The 13,405-nt window shown below is 49.1% G+C and overlaps 1 protein-coding gene across 2 annotated transcripts in view; it reads left to right on the top strand.

Moving 5' to 3' along the window:
* Positions 1-13,405, top strand: part of KIAA0100 (KIAA0100 ortholog) — a 294,167-nt gene that overhangs the window by 246,290 nt on the left and 34,472 nt on the right. For both annotated transcript variants that reach the window (XM_029611003.1, XM_029611004.1), the window contains exons 30-34: positions 1,985-2,140; positions 2,225-2,346; positions 8,637-8,817; positions 9,181-9,267; positions 9,604-9,714. In XM_029611003.1, coding sequence (XP_029466863.1) covers positions 1,985-2,140; positions 2,225-2,346; positions 8,637-8,817; positions 9,181-9,267; positions 9,604-9,714 — 657 coding nt within the window. The remainder of the gene's footprint in view (positions 1-1,984; positions 2,141-2,224; positions 2,347-8,636; positions 8,818-9,180; positions 9,268-9,603; positions 9,715-13,405) is intronic.

Below are 13,405 nucleotides of genomic sequence, written 5' to 3'. Positions count from 1 at the left end.
GCTAACTGGAAATCTGGGAATATTCCCTCGCTCACAGAGGTTAAAGCTAAATTCTTCTCCTACTATCGCTTAGCCCATTTGACAGCTGCCCGCCATCACCGTTTGGCTGCCTTCAACATCTCTTGGAAGCCCTTTGCCACCGTTTTAGGCATGGGATAGTCGCTATTATTGTTGGTCTGATATTGGGATGATACTGCATTACCCTTAACAGGCAATCCTTCCTATGGTGTATGTATAATCTCTCATAGGACTTTGTATTAGATGTGATACTCTATACTAATCAGGTTGATTTGTCTATTTATACAGGCAGACTGTGGATGTACGATATCTATTTACCAAACTATGTAACCATAGCGGGCGGATGGATAAAGAGCTGTGTAATGGTACCCTGTTAGGGGGAAGGAGGGGGGGAGGGAGGTTAGTTCTTGGGATCGTTATTGGGGTTTGAACGATCCTCTGTTCTGGAATGTTTAATGTCTGCTTTCTCAGCTAATGTTATGGTTATTTGTTACACTAAGGATATAAATAAAAATTGTCAAATTAAAAAAAAAAAAAAGAGATGATAGCTTCGGCTTAAATCTGCAAGGGCTGGCTAGTGCCGGAGCGGTTGCAAGCGCATTCCACTAGGGCACAGGCGACCTCGTGGGCGGAGTGTCAACGTTCTCCGCAGGAGATCTGTTGTGCAGCGACATGGTCTTCTTTTAACACTTTCACCAAATATTACCGTTTAGATGTGCGTGCTCCTGAGGAAGCGATGTTTGTTTGGGGAGAGTGTATTGCACAATGGGTCTTTTGGGTTCTTACCCAGAATAGAGGGGCTTGGGTACATCCCACTCATCTGGACTGACCTCTGAGAGAACTCCTATTTACTGTCTTGCACTGTGAAATGTTTACGAACAGGCAAGAGTCTGTTTTAGTTATTCCAGTAGGTCTATGATGAGAAAGCTAGCAAATAAAACCTGAGAGAGAAAGAAGGCCACACAGCTGCAGCTGAGACTTGATAAGAAATAAGAGGGAGGGAACATCACTGCTTTCACAAACATTTTTAGTGTATAAGCAAAAATAGCAGAGAGAGAGGGGAGAGAGCTCTGCATGTCATGGTACAGACTGATTCTTTGGAAACATGTAAGCTTTTTATATCTAATTAGCAATTTTTATTATTTACCATTACTTCTTCAGTATAATCTGATTTTATTTTGTTCTATCCTCCTATTGCTCAAATAAACTCACTGAATCAAATAAACTGTATTGAATCAAAGTTTGTGTGTGGCTCTTTGTGTTGGGAATTAGCTCCTGGGTTCAAGCCCCCTAGTATAATCCCAGTAATTCTGTGTGTTTATATGGGATAAGCCCCTCAGGTAGCCCCAGTGTAAACCTCAGTGAGATTAGCCCCCCTTCCCCCACGTCAGAGCTCCTGGGCAGGATATCAGTGTGCAAGGTCTGAACTTGTAACACATAGGTACTTGCATAGCCAGATCTGTGTGGCAGGCTCAGTACTGTACAGTAATAGAAACATAGGGAATCACATAGCCAGGTCTGTGTGGCAGGCTATGCATTCTTTGTGTTAACCAGGTTGGCATGGCAGGGAGTCATCAGGAAATGCCACGGAGACCTAGGAGACTGGATGATTGGGTAACAGCCTCACTAGTATTGCTAGTTGTGTGGTTTATCCTTATGATTGGAAGTGTGAGAGTAGGGATGCTGAGTGTGAACTAGAAGGGGAATCTTGCATGTTCCATAGAGGAAGTTGAAAAATACCATCTTGCATAAGAAATGCTGACCTACAAGTTGTCATGCTCTGTGGCTGACAGCAGAGATATTTCCTTGACAATGTAGACTGAATGGACCTATTGATCTTTTTCTGTCATCATCAACTGTTACTATGTGGAGCTTGTAGGCAAAGGATAGGATCCAGAGCCTGAGAGCTTTGTGCTTATGTCAACTTCAGTTCAATGTGTCTGCCTCTCTCATCTAACTTTCTCAGGAGCACAGTGAGAAAAAGCAGCGTGTGCGATTTCAGCTCGAAATCTCCAGCAATCCCGAGGAGCAGCGCAGCAGTATCCTTCATCTGCAGGAAGTAGTAAGACAGCATGTAGCACAGATTCGCCAGCTGGAAAAACAGATGTATTCTATTATGAAGGTGAGACCTGTAAGGGTTGAAGAGCTAACCCTGGGAGAGGGATGGGAGTCACAGGCTATAATCATATTAAAATTCACCTTTTAGTCTTTGCTGGACGAAAGTAAAAACGAGGTTCTGCTGGACATGAACCAGAAACTGCAGTCGCAGCTGTCCCAAGAAAAATCAGACTTACAGCAGAAGAGTGAGGAGCTGAACATTCTCATCAGGTAACCAAGAGGGCGCGTGGATTCCTCCCCTTCCATACCCAGGGAGAGTGTCCCCCTCCACTTCTTTTTCTGGAGATGCTGACCCTTGGAGGGACAGGATGAATTTGGCTGAACTGTGACTCTGGTCTACAATGCATTGTGAAAAGCCAGGTGATATCTGAATAGTGTCCTGGAGATATCTGTGTGTGTGGCACACTGAAGGGGGCAATCTGTCTGTTTTTGTGTGTTTATGCATGCGCATGCATGTCGCACGCTTAAGGGGGCATTCTCTGTACATACCTGGATCAGTCCAGACTCCTGGGTTTATGCATCACTGCTAGCAGATGGAGACAGAGAAAGTTTAACTGACACTGCCTCATAAACCCCAGTGACACCTGCAGTTCCTCAGGATTTCTCTGTCTCCAGCAGATGGCAGAGGCTGTAGAACCTGCAGTTCTGCGCTTTTCTTTTAGGATGGTTTACTTTTGAGCCTTCCTCCTGGGGGTTTTATTGGTTACTTCAGGTTTTCCTGTGATACCTACCCCCGTCTGGTTGAGGCGGACAGGCCGGGAGTTGTCACCCTTTTGTGTGCCCGTCTGTGCGCCCATGGGGTGTACATCTGGTTATCCAGATCCCTCCCCTCACGAGGCCGCTCAAGCGGCTGCAGGCTCCATGGGGTTTTTTTTCATTTCAGTTCTCCCTGTTTCCTGAGACTGCCTGTTTCTTTTTTATATAGGCTTTAAGTCTGTTAGTTTTTTGAGAGAGTTTTTGAAAAAAAAAAAAAAAAAAGAAGGGCAGCAGCTTAGCAGTGTGGGCAACTTCCTCCTCAGCTTGCTGGTAAGATCAGCCCGTTTCGGGGGGGGACGGGGACGTTTCTTTTTCTAAATTTTTTCTTGGTTTCCTCCTTCGATTCCTTCCCCTAGCATGGCCCGTGGTGCCGCGTGCAGAACCTGCAGTTCGGCACAATCGTGCTTGAATCGGGCAAATCTCTGCGCGGCTTGTTCTGAGGGCACGGAGGGCTCCTCTGGAGCTCCTCTGCCCGCAAAGCGGCGTTGCAGTTCGGCCGATTGCGCTCCTGAACTCGGCAGGGGCTCTGTCCTCTGTCCTGCTGCTTTTTCCTCAGACGGCACAGGAACGGTGGCCATCTTGGATTTTTCGGCGGCTATTCCCGCACCATTGGGGAGCGTGAGGGAGGGTTCACCATGTTTGTCCCCGGCCCGATCCAACTTTGCTGGTGGTCGGGGGGGGGGGGGGGGGGAAAGCTGCGATTATGACCGTTCCTGCCATTTGTCCTGAGGGGGCTGGAGCAGGGAGAGTATTTTTCCCCAGAATTCGTGCTGCTGCTTCATGATGCTTTTTTGGCCAGTCAGCAGCCCTCTGGTGCTAAGACGTTGGTCAGGCCCACTCAGGCACAGCCCAGGGGGGGCAGCTGGGGCTCCTTCTATTCGGGCTGGTTCTGGTTTGGCCCATCTGAGCAGGTCTGCTACGTCCCTGGGTCGCAGGCTTTTTGATCCCCCGGGATCTGGCTCGGATGGTTCTGATCAAGCTCCCAGGGATACTGGGGACGAACCTGTCCATGGAGAACTGGCAGGTTCGATTGATCCGGTGACCGATGATACCACTGTAGGGGACAACCTGGGGATCTCTCCTCCCACGTCAGATGACCCGAAGGAGGTTCGCTTGTTCAAGAGGGAGGAATTGGAGAGTTTGCTCCCGTTAGCCTTTCATATGTTGGGAGTTAAAATGCCCCAGGGTGATACGGATTCGGAAGGTATGGACCCCATCCTTGATGGGGTGAGGGGTCCCCCAGCTTCATTCCCATTCTATAAGTTTGTTAGGAAGTTAGTTGACGTGGAATGGGGGACTCCAGATGCTGGTCTGAAAGCTGCTAGGACCATGGGAAAGCTTTATTCGCTTCCTGAGGAGGACTTGGAATGTTTTGCTCTCCCTAAGGTCGATGCGGCGGTGACTAAGAGAACCACTATTCCCGTGATTGGTTCCGCGGCATTGAAAGATAAGCAAGATCGCAAATTAGAGGTACACCTCAAGTGGATTTTTGAGGTTTCTACTTTGGGGTTACAGGCAGCATTTGTTCAAGTTTTATGCAGTGTGTGTGCCTCTGCTGGATGCAACAGATACAGGCGCACCTTCCGAAGGCGGGGGAATACACGGACACAGCTGAGCGTGTTGAGGTGGCTGTGACTTTTGGGGCGGATGCTCTCTATGACTTGGTGCAAATGTCCTCTAGGGCTATGGCTTCGGCGGTAGTGGCTAGGAGGTTGCTCTGGCTGCGTAACTGGTCGGCGGACATCTCCTCAAAAATGCAGTGAGGCTCCTTGCCTTTTAAAGGTCGCCTCTTGTTTGGGGAAGACCTTGAGCAACTGATTCAGTCTCTCGGTGATAACAAGCCTCTCCGTTTACCCGAGGACAAGCCCATAGCTAACAGATTCTTTCAGGTTCGGTCTCTGTTTCGCTCCGATAGGAGATCAAGACCAGCAAGGTTTCCTCTTGCCTCTCCGAGATCATTCCCGCCTTGGGGGCAGTCCTTTCGGGGGGCCACAGGAGGATCCGCATCCGGATGTAAGTCCTCACAATGAAGCGAGGCCGGTCCACTCAGTCATTCCTATTATAGGAGGTCGCTTGACTCAATTTTACGGCGAGTGGGCCAAGCTTATGCAGGACCAGTGGGTTCTCAGTGTGGTAAAAGATGACTACGTTTTAGATTTTGCTTGACCCATTCGCAAGCTTTTTCTAATTTCCCCCTGCGGTCCAGTCAGCAAGCAGGTGGCGGTGTGGGAGACCTTAGTGTGTTTCCAAAGCTTGGGAGCAGTGATACTGGTTCGCCCCGCGGAACTTCGCACGGGCCACTACTCTATCTATTTTGTGATTCCAAAGAAGGAGGGCACTTTCCGGCCCATTCTGGATTTGAAGAAAGTGAATGCCGCTCTCAGTTTCCCGCTTCTGGATGGAGAACTTGCGGTCAGTTATAGTGGCTGTGCGCAAGGGGGAGTTTCTTGCATCCTTGGATCTCATGGAGGCCTATCTGCATAGTCCAATCCACCTAGACTCCCAGCGCTTTCTCCTCTTCATGGTGCTGGGCCAGCATTTTCAGTTTCAGGCCCATCCTTTCGGACTTGCCACAACCCACGCACCTTCACCAATGTGATAGTGGTGGCAGCTGTGGCACTTTGGAAGGAGGGAGTCCTGGTGCACCCATATCTGGACGATTGGCTTATCAGCGTGAAATCAGAAACTCTCTGTCTTCATTCAGTCAGCAGAGTTCTCGAGGTTCTTCAGGTCTCTTGGCAGGGTAGAGAACCTGGCAAAGAGTCATTTGTCTCCGATTCAGTTCTTGGAGTACTTAGGTGCTCGGTTCGACGCTCTGCAAGGTGTATCTTTCGGAAGAGCGAGTGCTGAAGGTGCAGAATCAGATCTGCCGGTTGTTGAATTTACGAATTCCCAAAGTATGGGATTATTTACAGGTTCTAGGCTCCATGACTTCAACGTTGGAATTGCTTCCATGGGTATTTTTCCATATGAGGCCATTGCAAAGGGCGCTTTTGGTGCGGTGGAAGCAGATTTCAGAAGAGTTTCACTTGCCGTTACTTCTCGAGGGCGTGGCCAGAGACAGTCTGTCATGGTGGCTTCAGACCCCCAATCTTCTTCACGGGATGGACCTCGAAGTGCCGGACTGGGTGATAGTTACTACTGTCGCCAGTCTCTCTGGCTGTGGGGCGGTTTGTCAACATCGATCAGTCCAAGGTATTTGGTCTGCGAGAAAATCTGCATGGTCTATCAACCATTTGGAGACCAGGGCGGTCCGGTTAGCTTTGAAGGAGTTCTTACGGTTGATAAAAGGGTGCTCTGTGTGGATTCTTTCCGACAATGCAACAACAGTGGCGTACATCAACCGGCAGGATGGTACCAAATCAGCTGGTAGCTCGGGAGGCAAAAGCCTTGATTCATTGGGCGGAGTCTCACATAGCCAAGGTCGACAGTGTTCAAGCGGATTTCCTAAGTCGGACTCGGTTAGATCCAGGCAAATGGGAATTGTTGGAAGCTGTGATGCAGCTCATCACAGATCGTTAAGGCTCCCCTCATGTGGATCTGATGGCAACTCGTCAGAATGCCAAAGCGTTTCGCTTCTTCAGTCGAAGGCGACAGCATGGGGCCAAAGGTGTTGATGCTCTAGTCCTGCCTTGGCCACAGGGGGTTCTGCTTTGTGTTCCCTCCTTGGCCATTGGTGGGCAAGGTGTTGCATTGCATAGAGAAATATCGCGGGGAGGTGATTTTGGTTGCCCTGGAGTGGCCGAGGCGTCCTTGGTTTGCGAATCTCATCAACATGGCAGTGGATGGCCCGCTTTGGTTTGGTCATCTGAAGGGCCTTCTTTGTAAGGATCCCATATTTTCAGAGAAGGCCGATCACTTTTGTCTAGTGGCTTGGCTTTTGAGAGGAGGAGATTAAGGTGGAAAAGTTATTCGAAGTCTGTCGTCACCACCTTATTGCAAGCCAGGAGAAAGTCTACTAATCTGGCTTTCGTTAGAGTATGGAAGGTGTTTGAGTATTGGTGTGCTACTCGTGGAATTAGTACCCTACAGTCCTCCATTCCCGATATTTGTCATTTCTGCAGGCTGGCTTTGAGAAAGGCTTAGCTCCTAGCTCCCTTAGGGTTCAAGTGGTAGCCTTGGGCTGCCTTCGTGGCAAGATTGAGGATTCCGTTATTTCAGCTCATCCGGATGTTGTCAGGTTCCTCAGAGGAACTAGGAATTTGCGGCCTCTGGTTAGGAGAATTTGTCCATCCTGGAACCTTAATCTAGTCCTCCATGGTTTGTGTGCAGCTCCTTTTGAGCCTCTCCGGAGAGCGACGTTAAAAGAATTGACTCTCAAGGTAGTTTTTCTAGTAGCGATTTGCTCTGCTCAGCATATTTCGGAGTTACAAGCTTTGTCCTGTTGGGATCCTTTCCTCCAAATTTCGGATTCGGAGGTTTCTTTAAGGATGGTGCCTTCCTTTCTGCCTAAAGTGGTTTCTACTTTTCATGTCAACCAGATGGTGGAACTTCCGGCCTTCCCAGCGATGGATGCATCCATTCCACATGTGAAAGAACTCAAGCAGTTAGATGTTTGGGGGGCTCTATTGCGCTATCTCGAGGTGATGAATTATTTCAGAAGGTCTGACCACCTTTTTGTTTTGTGGAGTAGCGCAAAGCGAGGTTTCAAGGCTTCTAAGACTACTATTGCGTGTTGGTTGAAAGAGGCCATTGGTTCCACCTACATTGCTGCCAGTCGAGAGATTCCGGTGGGCTTGCATGCTCATTCTACGCGGTCGCAGGCAACCTCCTGGGCGGAGGCACAGCTGGTGTCTCCTCAAGAGATTTGCAGGGCAGCAACTTGGAAGTCGCTGCATACTTTTGCACAACACTATCGTTTGGATGTGGGAGCTTCGGGTTCTCCTTCCTTTGGCAAGAGTGTTCTGCGAGCGGGACTCTCCAGGTTCCACCCTAAATAGGAGGCTTTGTTACATCCCAGGAGTCTGGACTGATCCGGGTACATACAGGGAAAAGAAAATTGGTTCTTACCTGCTAATTTTCGTTGCTGTAGTACCACGCATCAGTCCAGAACCCACCCGTTTTGATCTTGAGGTGGAGAGTCGCCCGCTCAGCTCTAATGTTGTCTTTTAAATACAGATGATTACAAATTTGTTTGAAGCAGTTTTCAAAGTTTTTTTCAATAATTTTTTGCCTCATTGTTTAGGGCATTGAAATTTCTGCTTTGTTTTGGTACAGATCTATACTGAGGAACTGCAGGTGGTACTGGGGTTTATGAGGCAGTGTGTCAGTTAAACTTTCTCTGTCTCCATCTGCTGGCAGGGATGCATAAACCCAGGAGTCTGGACTGATCCGTGGTACTACAGGAGCGAAAATTAGTAGGTAAGAACCAATTTTTCTGTGTGTGTGTGTGTGTGTGTGTGTGTGTGTGTGTGTGTGTGTGCACATGTACATTTGATTCGCATGCTGAAGGGGACATTCTGTGTACATATATGTGTTGCACACTGAAGGGGACATTCTGTTGGGGTGTATGTGTGTCTTGCACACTGAAAGGGAACTCTATGCCTGTGTGGGTCGCACGTGAGGGGATGTTCTCTGTGTGTGTGTGCGTGCATGGGTTGCACACTAGGCGGAGATGGGGATGTCTGTGTGTCTCTTATACCTACCTATTAGATAAGATTTTAATTTCTTAGGTACCTCAGAGTGTGTGTGAATCTTTTTCTGCCCTGTGTACTTCATCACATTTTAATTTTCTAAATTTCCAGATGCTTTAAGGATTTCCAGCTGCAAAGGGCAAACAAAATGGAGCTGCGTAAGCAGCAGGAGGATGTTAGTGTGGCCAGACGAACAGAATTTTACTTTGCACAGGCTCGGTGGCGCCTAACAGAGCAGGATGGACAGCTGGGGATCGCAGAGCTGGAACTGCAGCGTTTCCTCTACAGCAAGGTTTGCTGATGTTGCAAATGGGGTCATAGGTCATCCTTTCTTATGGCAGGTCAAAGGGAGGGGAGAGGACAGCTGCAGGTGGTTCCTAGAAACAGGGGCTCATTCCCATCCTCATATGGGTTGTGCTTGATGTCCTGGCGTGGGATCCCAGGCTGTGTCACTTGAGGCTCAAATGCTTTGGGAGAGTTTGAACCCTAAAGACTGGATGTAGGATTTCAGATAATTAATTATTGTATAATAACTGAAGCTATGTGAATAATATAATGGACAGGGACAGTTGTTGGAGAATGCTCAGACCCATGCACTCACTGTAGGATCTCTGGAGCAGGAGAGCTTTACATGTGCTGTGTCCTATGTGCACAGGTGAATAAGTCGGATGACACAGCAGAACACCTGCTGGAGCTGGGCTGGTTCACTATGAACAATCTCCTTCCCAATGCTGTGTACAAGGTAAGTATCCAGGGAAGAGAAGAGGGACAATGCCTTCCTCTCCCCAGGCCTGAGAGGGGGAGAGCCCTCCCAGACCTAGGATGGAGAGGGTTGGGGATGGTGGAAAGCAGGTGCAAACTATATCCAGGGCATGGGATGAAAGGAAGGGGAATGCTTCTCCCACGATGGAAGAAAGAGACCTTCCTAGGACTCTGGGATGGAGAGGTGAACTCCTCCTAAGACACAGAATGCAAGAAATTGGAGGGAGGGGTAATTGAACCTCACAGGGCCTTTGGGTGAAGTCCCTGGGTCTACTGGAGAGTTTAATGCTTGGTGTGCTCCTCCTATGCTCTGCAGGTAGTGCTCCGTCCTCAGAGTCCCGGCCAGTCTGGTCGACAGCTGGCACTTCGTATCTTCAGCAAAGTACGGCCTCCTGTAGGAGGGATCTCTGTGAAAGAGCACTTTGAGGTGAGGCCAACCAGCATAGTGTTATGCATTGTGATTTCATACATTTCTGCAATCTTTTTTCTTGTTTACAAATAGCTTTTTAAGCAAAAATACATTTCCTAGTGTATAGCCAGATGGACTCAGGATCCGTGCGTTATGTGTTCCTCTGCTAGCAGATGGGAGATGGAGTCAGGTTTCAAAGTTGACGTCACCCTAGATATACCCATGCACTGATCTCAGCTCTTCAGTATTCTCTTCGAAAAGCCATTGTGGACATATAGAAGAACTTGATTAGAATTTGGATACAACTTGATTAAACCCTTGGTTAACAAAAACTTGATTTCCTAGCATGTAGCCAGTGGGTTATGTGTTTCTCACAAGACAAGCAGGATGGTAGTCCTCACATATGGGTGGCATCATCAGGATGGAGCCCAATCACGGAAAACTTCTGTCAAAGTTTCCAGAACTTTGGCCCCTACTGGGCATGCCCAGCATGGCACTAACCCTGCAGCCAGCAGGGGGTCCCCCTTCAGTCTTCTTTTTTCTGCGCAGCAGTAGCCTCACGGTAAAGAAGCTCTGAAGAGATTCCTGACAGGAATTTTCCTCACGGAATTATCCTGGACTGATCCTTGGTACTACAGGAACGAAAATTATCAGGTAAGAAACTAATTTTCCTATTGCCCCACAGGGGCTCCCTCCTTTAACTTTCTCAGTCCGCGGTACTCCGGTAAGTTTTTACCCGTTTTCCGTCGATTTACCATCGAGTTTGGCCCTCACGGCCTACTGGCCATCGACCGTACCGCGGCTCGATTTTTTGCCATGGCGTCGGGGTTTCGTCGGTGCCCGGACTGTACCCGCACCATATCTATCACAGACCCCCATAAAGTCTGTGTAATGTGTCTAGGACGCGAGCACGATGTCTTGACTTGCACCAAATGTGCCCTAATGACACCGAAGGGTCGCAAAGCCAGAATGGAGAAGATGGAACTTCTCTTCCGTGCTCAAACCCCGACTGTCCATTGCATGGACGTCTTTGGAACCGGCACCGTCAACTTCGCGCCAGCATCGACCACCGACCGGCATCGATGACATCTCGGCCATCGACCCCCCTCTACTCCCCCTCAGGATCGAGGGGATCACAGGGAGAAACATCACCATCGACACCGTAAGACTCGGACCATTGAGGGAGCGAAATCATAGACTTCGCCATCGTCTGAGCCGCTGTCGAAAAAACCCCGTCCAGGAAAGGCACTGACCATTCCTGCGACCGGGTCACTGAGGCAGCCCTTACCTGATCGGGGATCGGGAGCCGCGACTCCGCCTTTAACGGTGGTCCCTCCGGTAATGCCTCTGCCTCCTCCTTCTGTTCCGGAGCCGGGGCTGCTTGCTCCAGGTCTCTGAGAAGAACTGGACCAGATGGTTCAGGAGGCCATCGACAAGGCGATGCAACGTCTTCAGGTTCCTCTGACACCGGCACCGCCTGTGGAACCGATAATCGACCTGATTCCGGCAGCGCTGGCACCACTGCTATCCAGGATGGAGGCGCTTATGACTGCTTTTCCACCGATGGATCCCAGGTCTCCGAGGGCTCCGATGCCCTCCCCACTGACAGCATCATCGGGAGGAGAAACACCGTTCTGCATCCCTCCATCGGGAGTTTTGTCTCAGCCATCGATGCCAATATGTCCCTCGCCACCGACCCATCCATCGGTGCCGATATGTCTATCGGCGCCACAGAGTCGTCCCTCGATGCCTGCACCGGTGCCTTTGATGCCATCATCGGTGCCTCCGATAATTCCTCCGATTCCTTCGGAGCCTAGACCGGGACCTTCAGGTATCCAACCACCCTGTCCCCCTCTAGTTCCTAGAGGGACGGGTGCTGATCCTTAAGATACCTGCGCTGATGATACTTCAACAGACACCAATGATTTACCTTCACCACCTTCACCCACTGAGAGTAAGAAGCATTCTCCTCCAGAGGACCTCTCCTTTATAAACTTTGTGAAGGAAATGTCTGAATTGGTTCCCTTTCAATTACAGACGGAACAGGATGATAGGCAGTAGATGATGGAGTTACTCCAATTCCTGGATGCCCCCAAGGTAATCACCTCTATTCCCATCCATCAGGTCCTTCTCGATCTCCTCAAGAAGAACTGGGAACATCCTGGATCAATTGTTCCAGTACACAGGAAACCTGGTGCAGTCAGCCCCAGGTTTTCAAAAATCACAGCTTGATCACCACTCCGTCGTGGTAGAGTCTGCACAAAAGAGGGCAAAGAGGTGAAAGCCTCACTCGTCTGTTCCTCCTGGAAAGGAACAGAAGTTCCTAGATAACATTGGTTGCCGAGTATTCCAAGGGACCATGCTCATCTCCCGAATTGCTGCCTATCAGCTTTTTATGACCCAATATAACAGGGTCATTTTTAAGCAGATACAGGACTTCTCAGACTCCCTGCCTCAGCAATTTCAAGAACAATTACAAACCCTAGTAAACAAGGGTTTTGAGGCAGGCAAGCATGAGATTAGAACATCTTATGACATTTTTGACACTTCTACCAGAGTGTCTGCAGCTGCTATTTCGGCGAGACGATGTGCCTGGCTCAAATCTTCTGACCTTCGCCCAGATGTACAAGACTGGTTATTCGACCTGCCTTGTGTCTGAGATAATCTGTTTGGCGAACAGATTCAACGGACGGTGGCAGAATTAAAGGACCATCATGAGACCCTAAGACAGCTCTCTTTGATGCCTTCCGAATTCTCTTCAAAACAGCCCTTCAGAAAGGACTCTAAGAAGTCATTCTTCCGCCCGAAGACGTCTTACCTGCCACCAACCAGATCCCGTGCCACGAGACCTTATAAAAAATCGCAGTCTCGTCAAGCCCGTAAACAAAAACCACAAGCAGCTCCTCAACCAGGACCTGCTTCAGGTTTTTGACTTCCACCTAGAGAGCAGCAGCCAGATTCCTCTGTCGCACATACCAGTGGGAGGTCGAATGTGCCACTTCCACAACATGTGGCATTCAATCACATCTGACCAATGGGTATTGGCAATCATTGCTCAGGGTTACCATCTGAATTTTCTCGCCCTGCCACTGGAGTCCCCACCTCTACAGACATGGAGAACATCTGAACACTCCATTCTTCTGAATCAAGAAGGCTCCCTCCTCCAGTCGAGCAATAGAACCCATTCCACACTCTCAGCAAGGTCTAGGGTTCTATTTCCGGTACTTCCTTATCCCCAAAAAATCGGGAGGCATCCGTCCTATTCTGGACCTATGGGCCCTCAACAAGTACCTCCAGCGAGAAAAATTCAAGATGGTCACCTTGGGATCACTTCTTCCTCTTCTACAAAGAGGAGACTGGCTCTGTTCTCTGGACCTCCAGGTCGCTTACACCCATATTGCGATTAGTCCAGCTCATCGCAAGTACCTGAGGTTCCTAGAAGGCCCCAAGCACTATCAATACTGAGTGCTTCCATTCGGCCTAGTGTCTGCACCACGAGTCTTTACAAAATGCATCGTAGTCATCGCAGCCTTCCTCAGGACACAAGGTGTTCACGTCTAACCCTATCTGGATAACTGGTTTATCAGGGCTCCCACTCAGCAAGCTGCTCTGTCGTCCCTCAATCTAACCTTACATACTCTAATTTCGTTAGGATTTCTCATCAATTACGACAAATCCTACTTAGTCCCATCTCAAACCTTGTCGTTCA

The sequence above is a fragment of the Rhinatrema bivittatum genome, chromosome 8 (assembly GCF_901001135.1).
Source record: "Rhinatrema bivittatum chromosome 8, aRhiBiv1.1, whole genome shotgun sequence".
Classification (NCBI taxonomy): domain Eukaryota; kingdom Metazoa; phylum Chordata; class Amphibia; order Gymnophiona; family Rhinatrematidae; genus Rhinatrema; species Rhinatrema bivittatum.
Note: the sequence above shows the minus strand (reverse complement) of the source record. Positions and strands in the feature narration are given on the sequence as shown.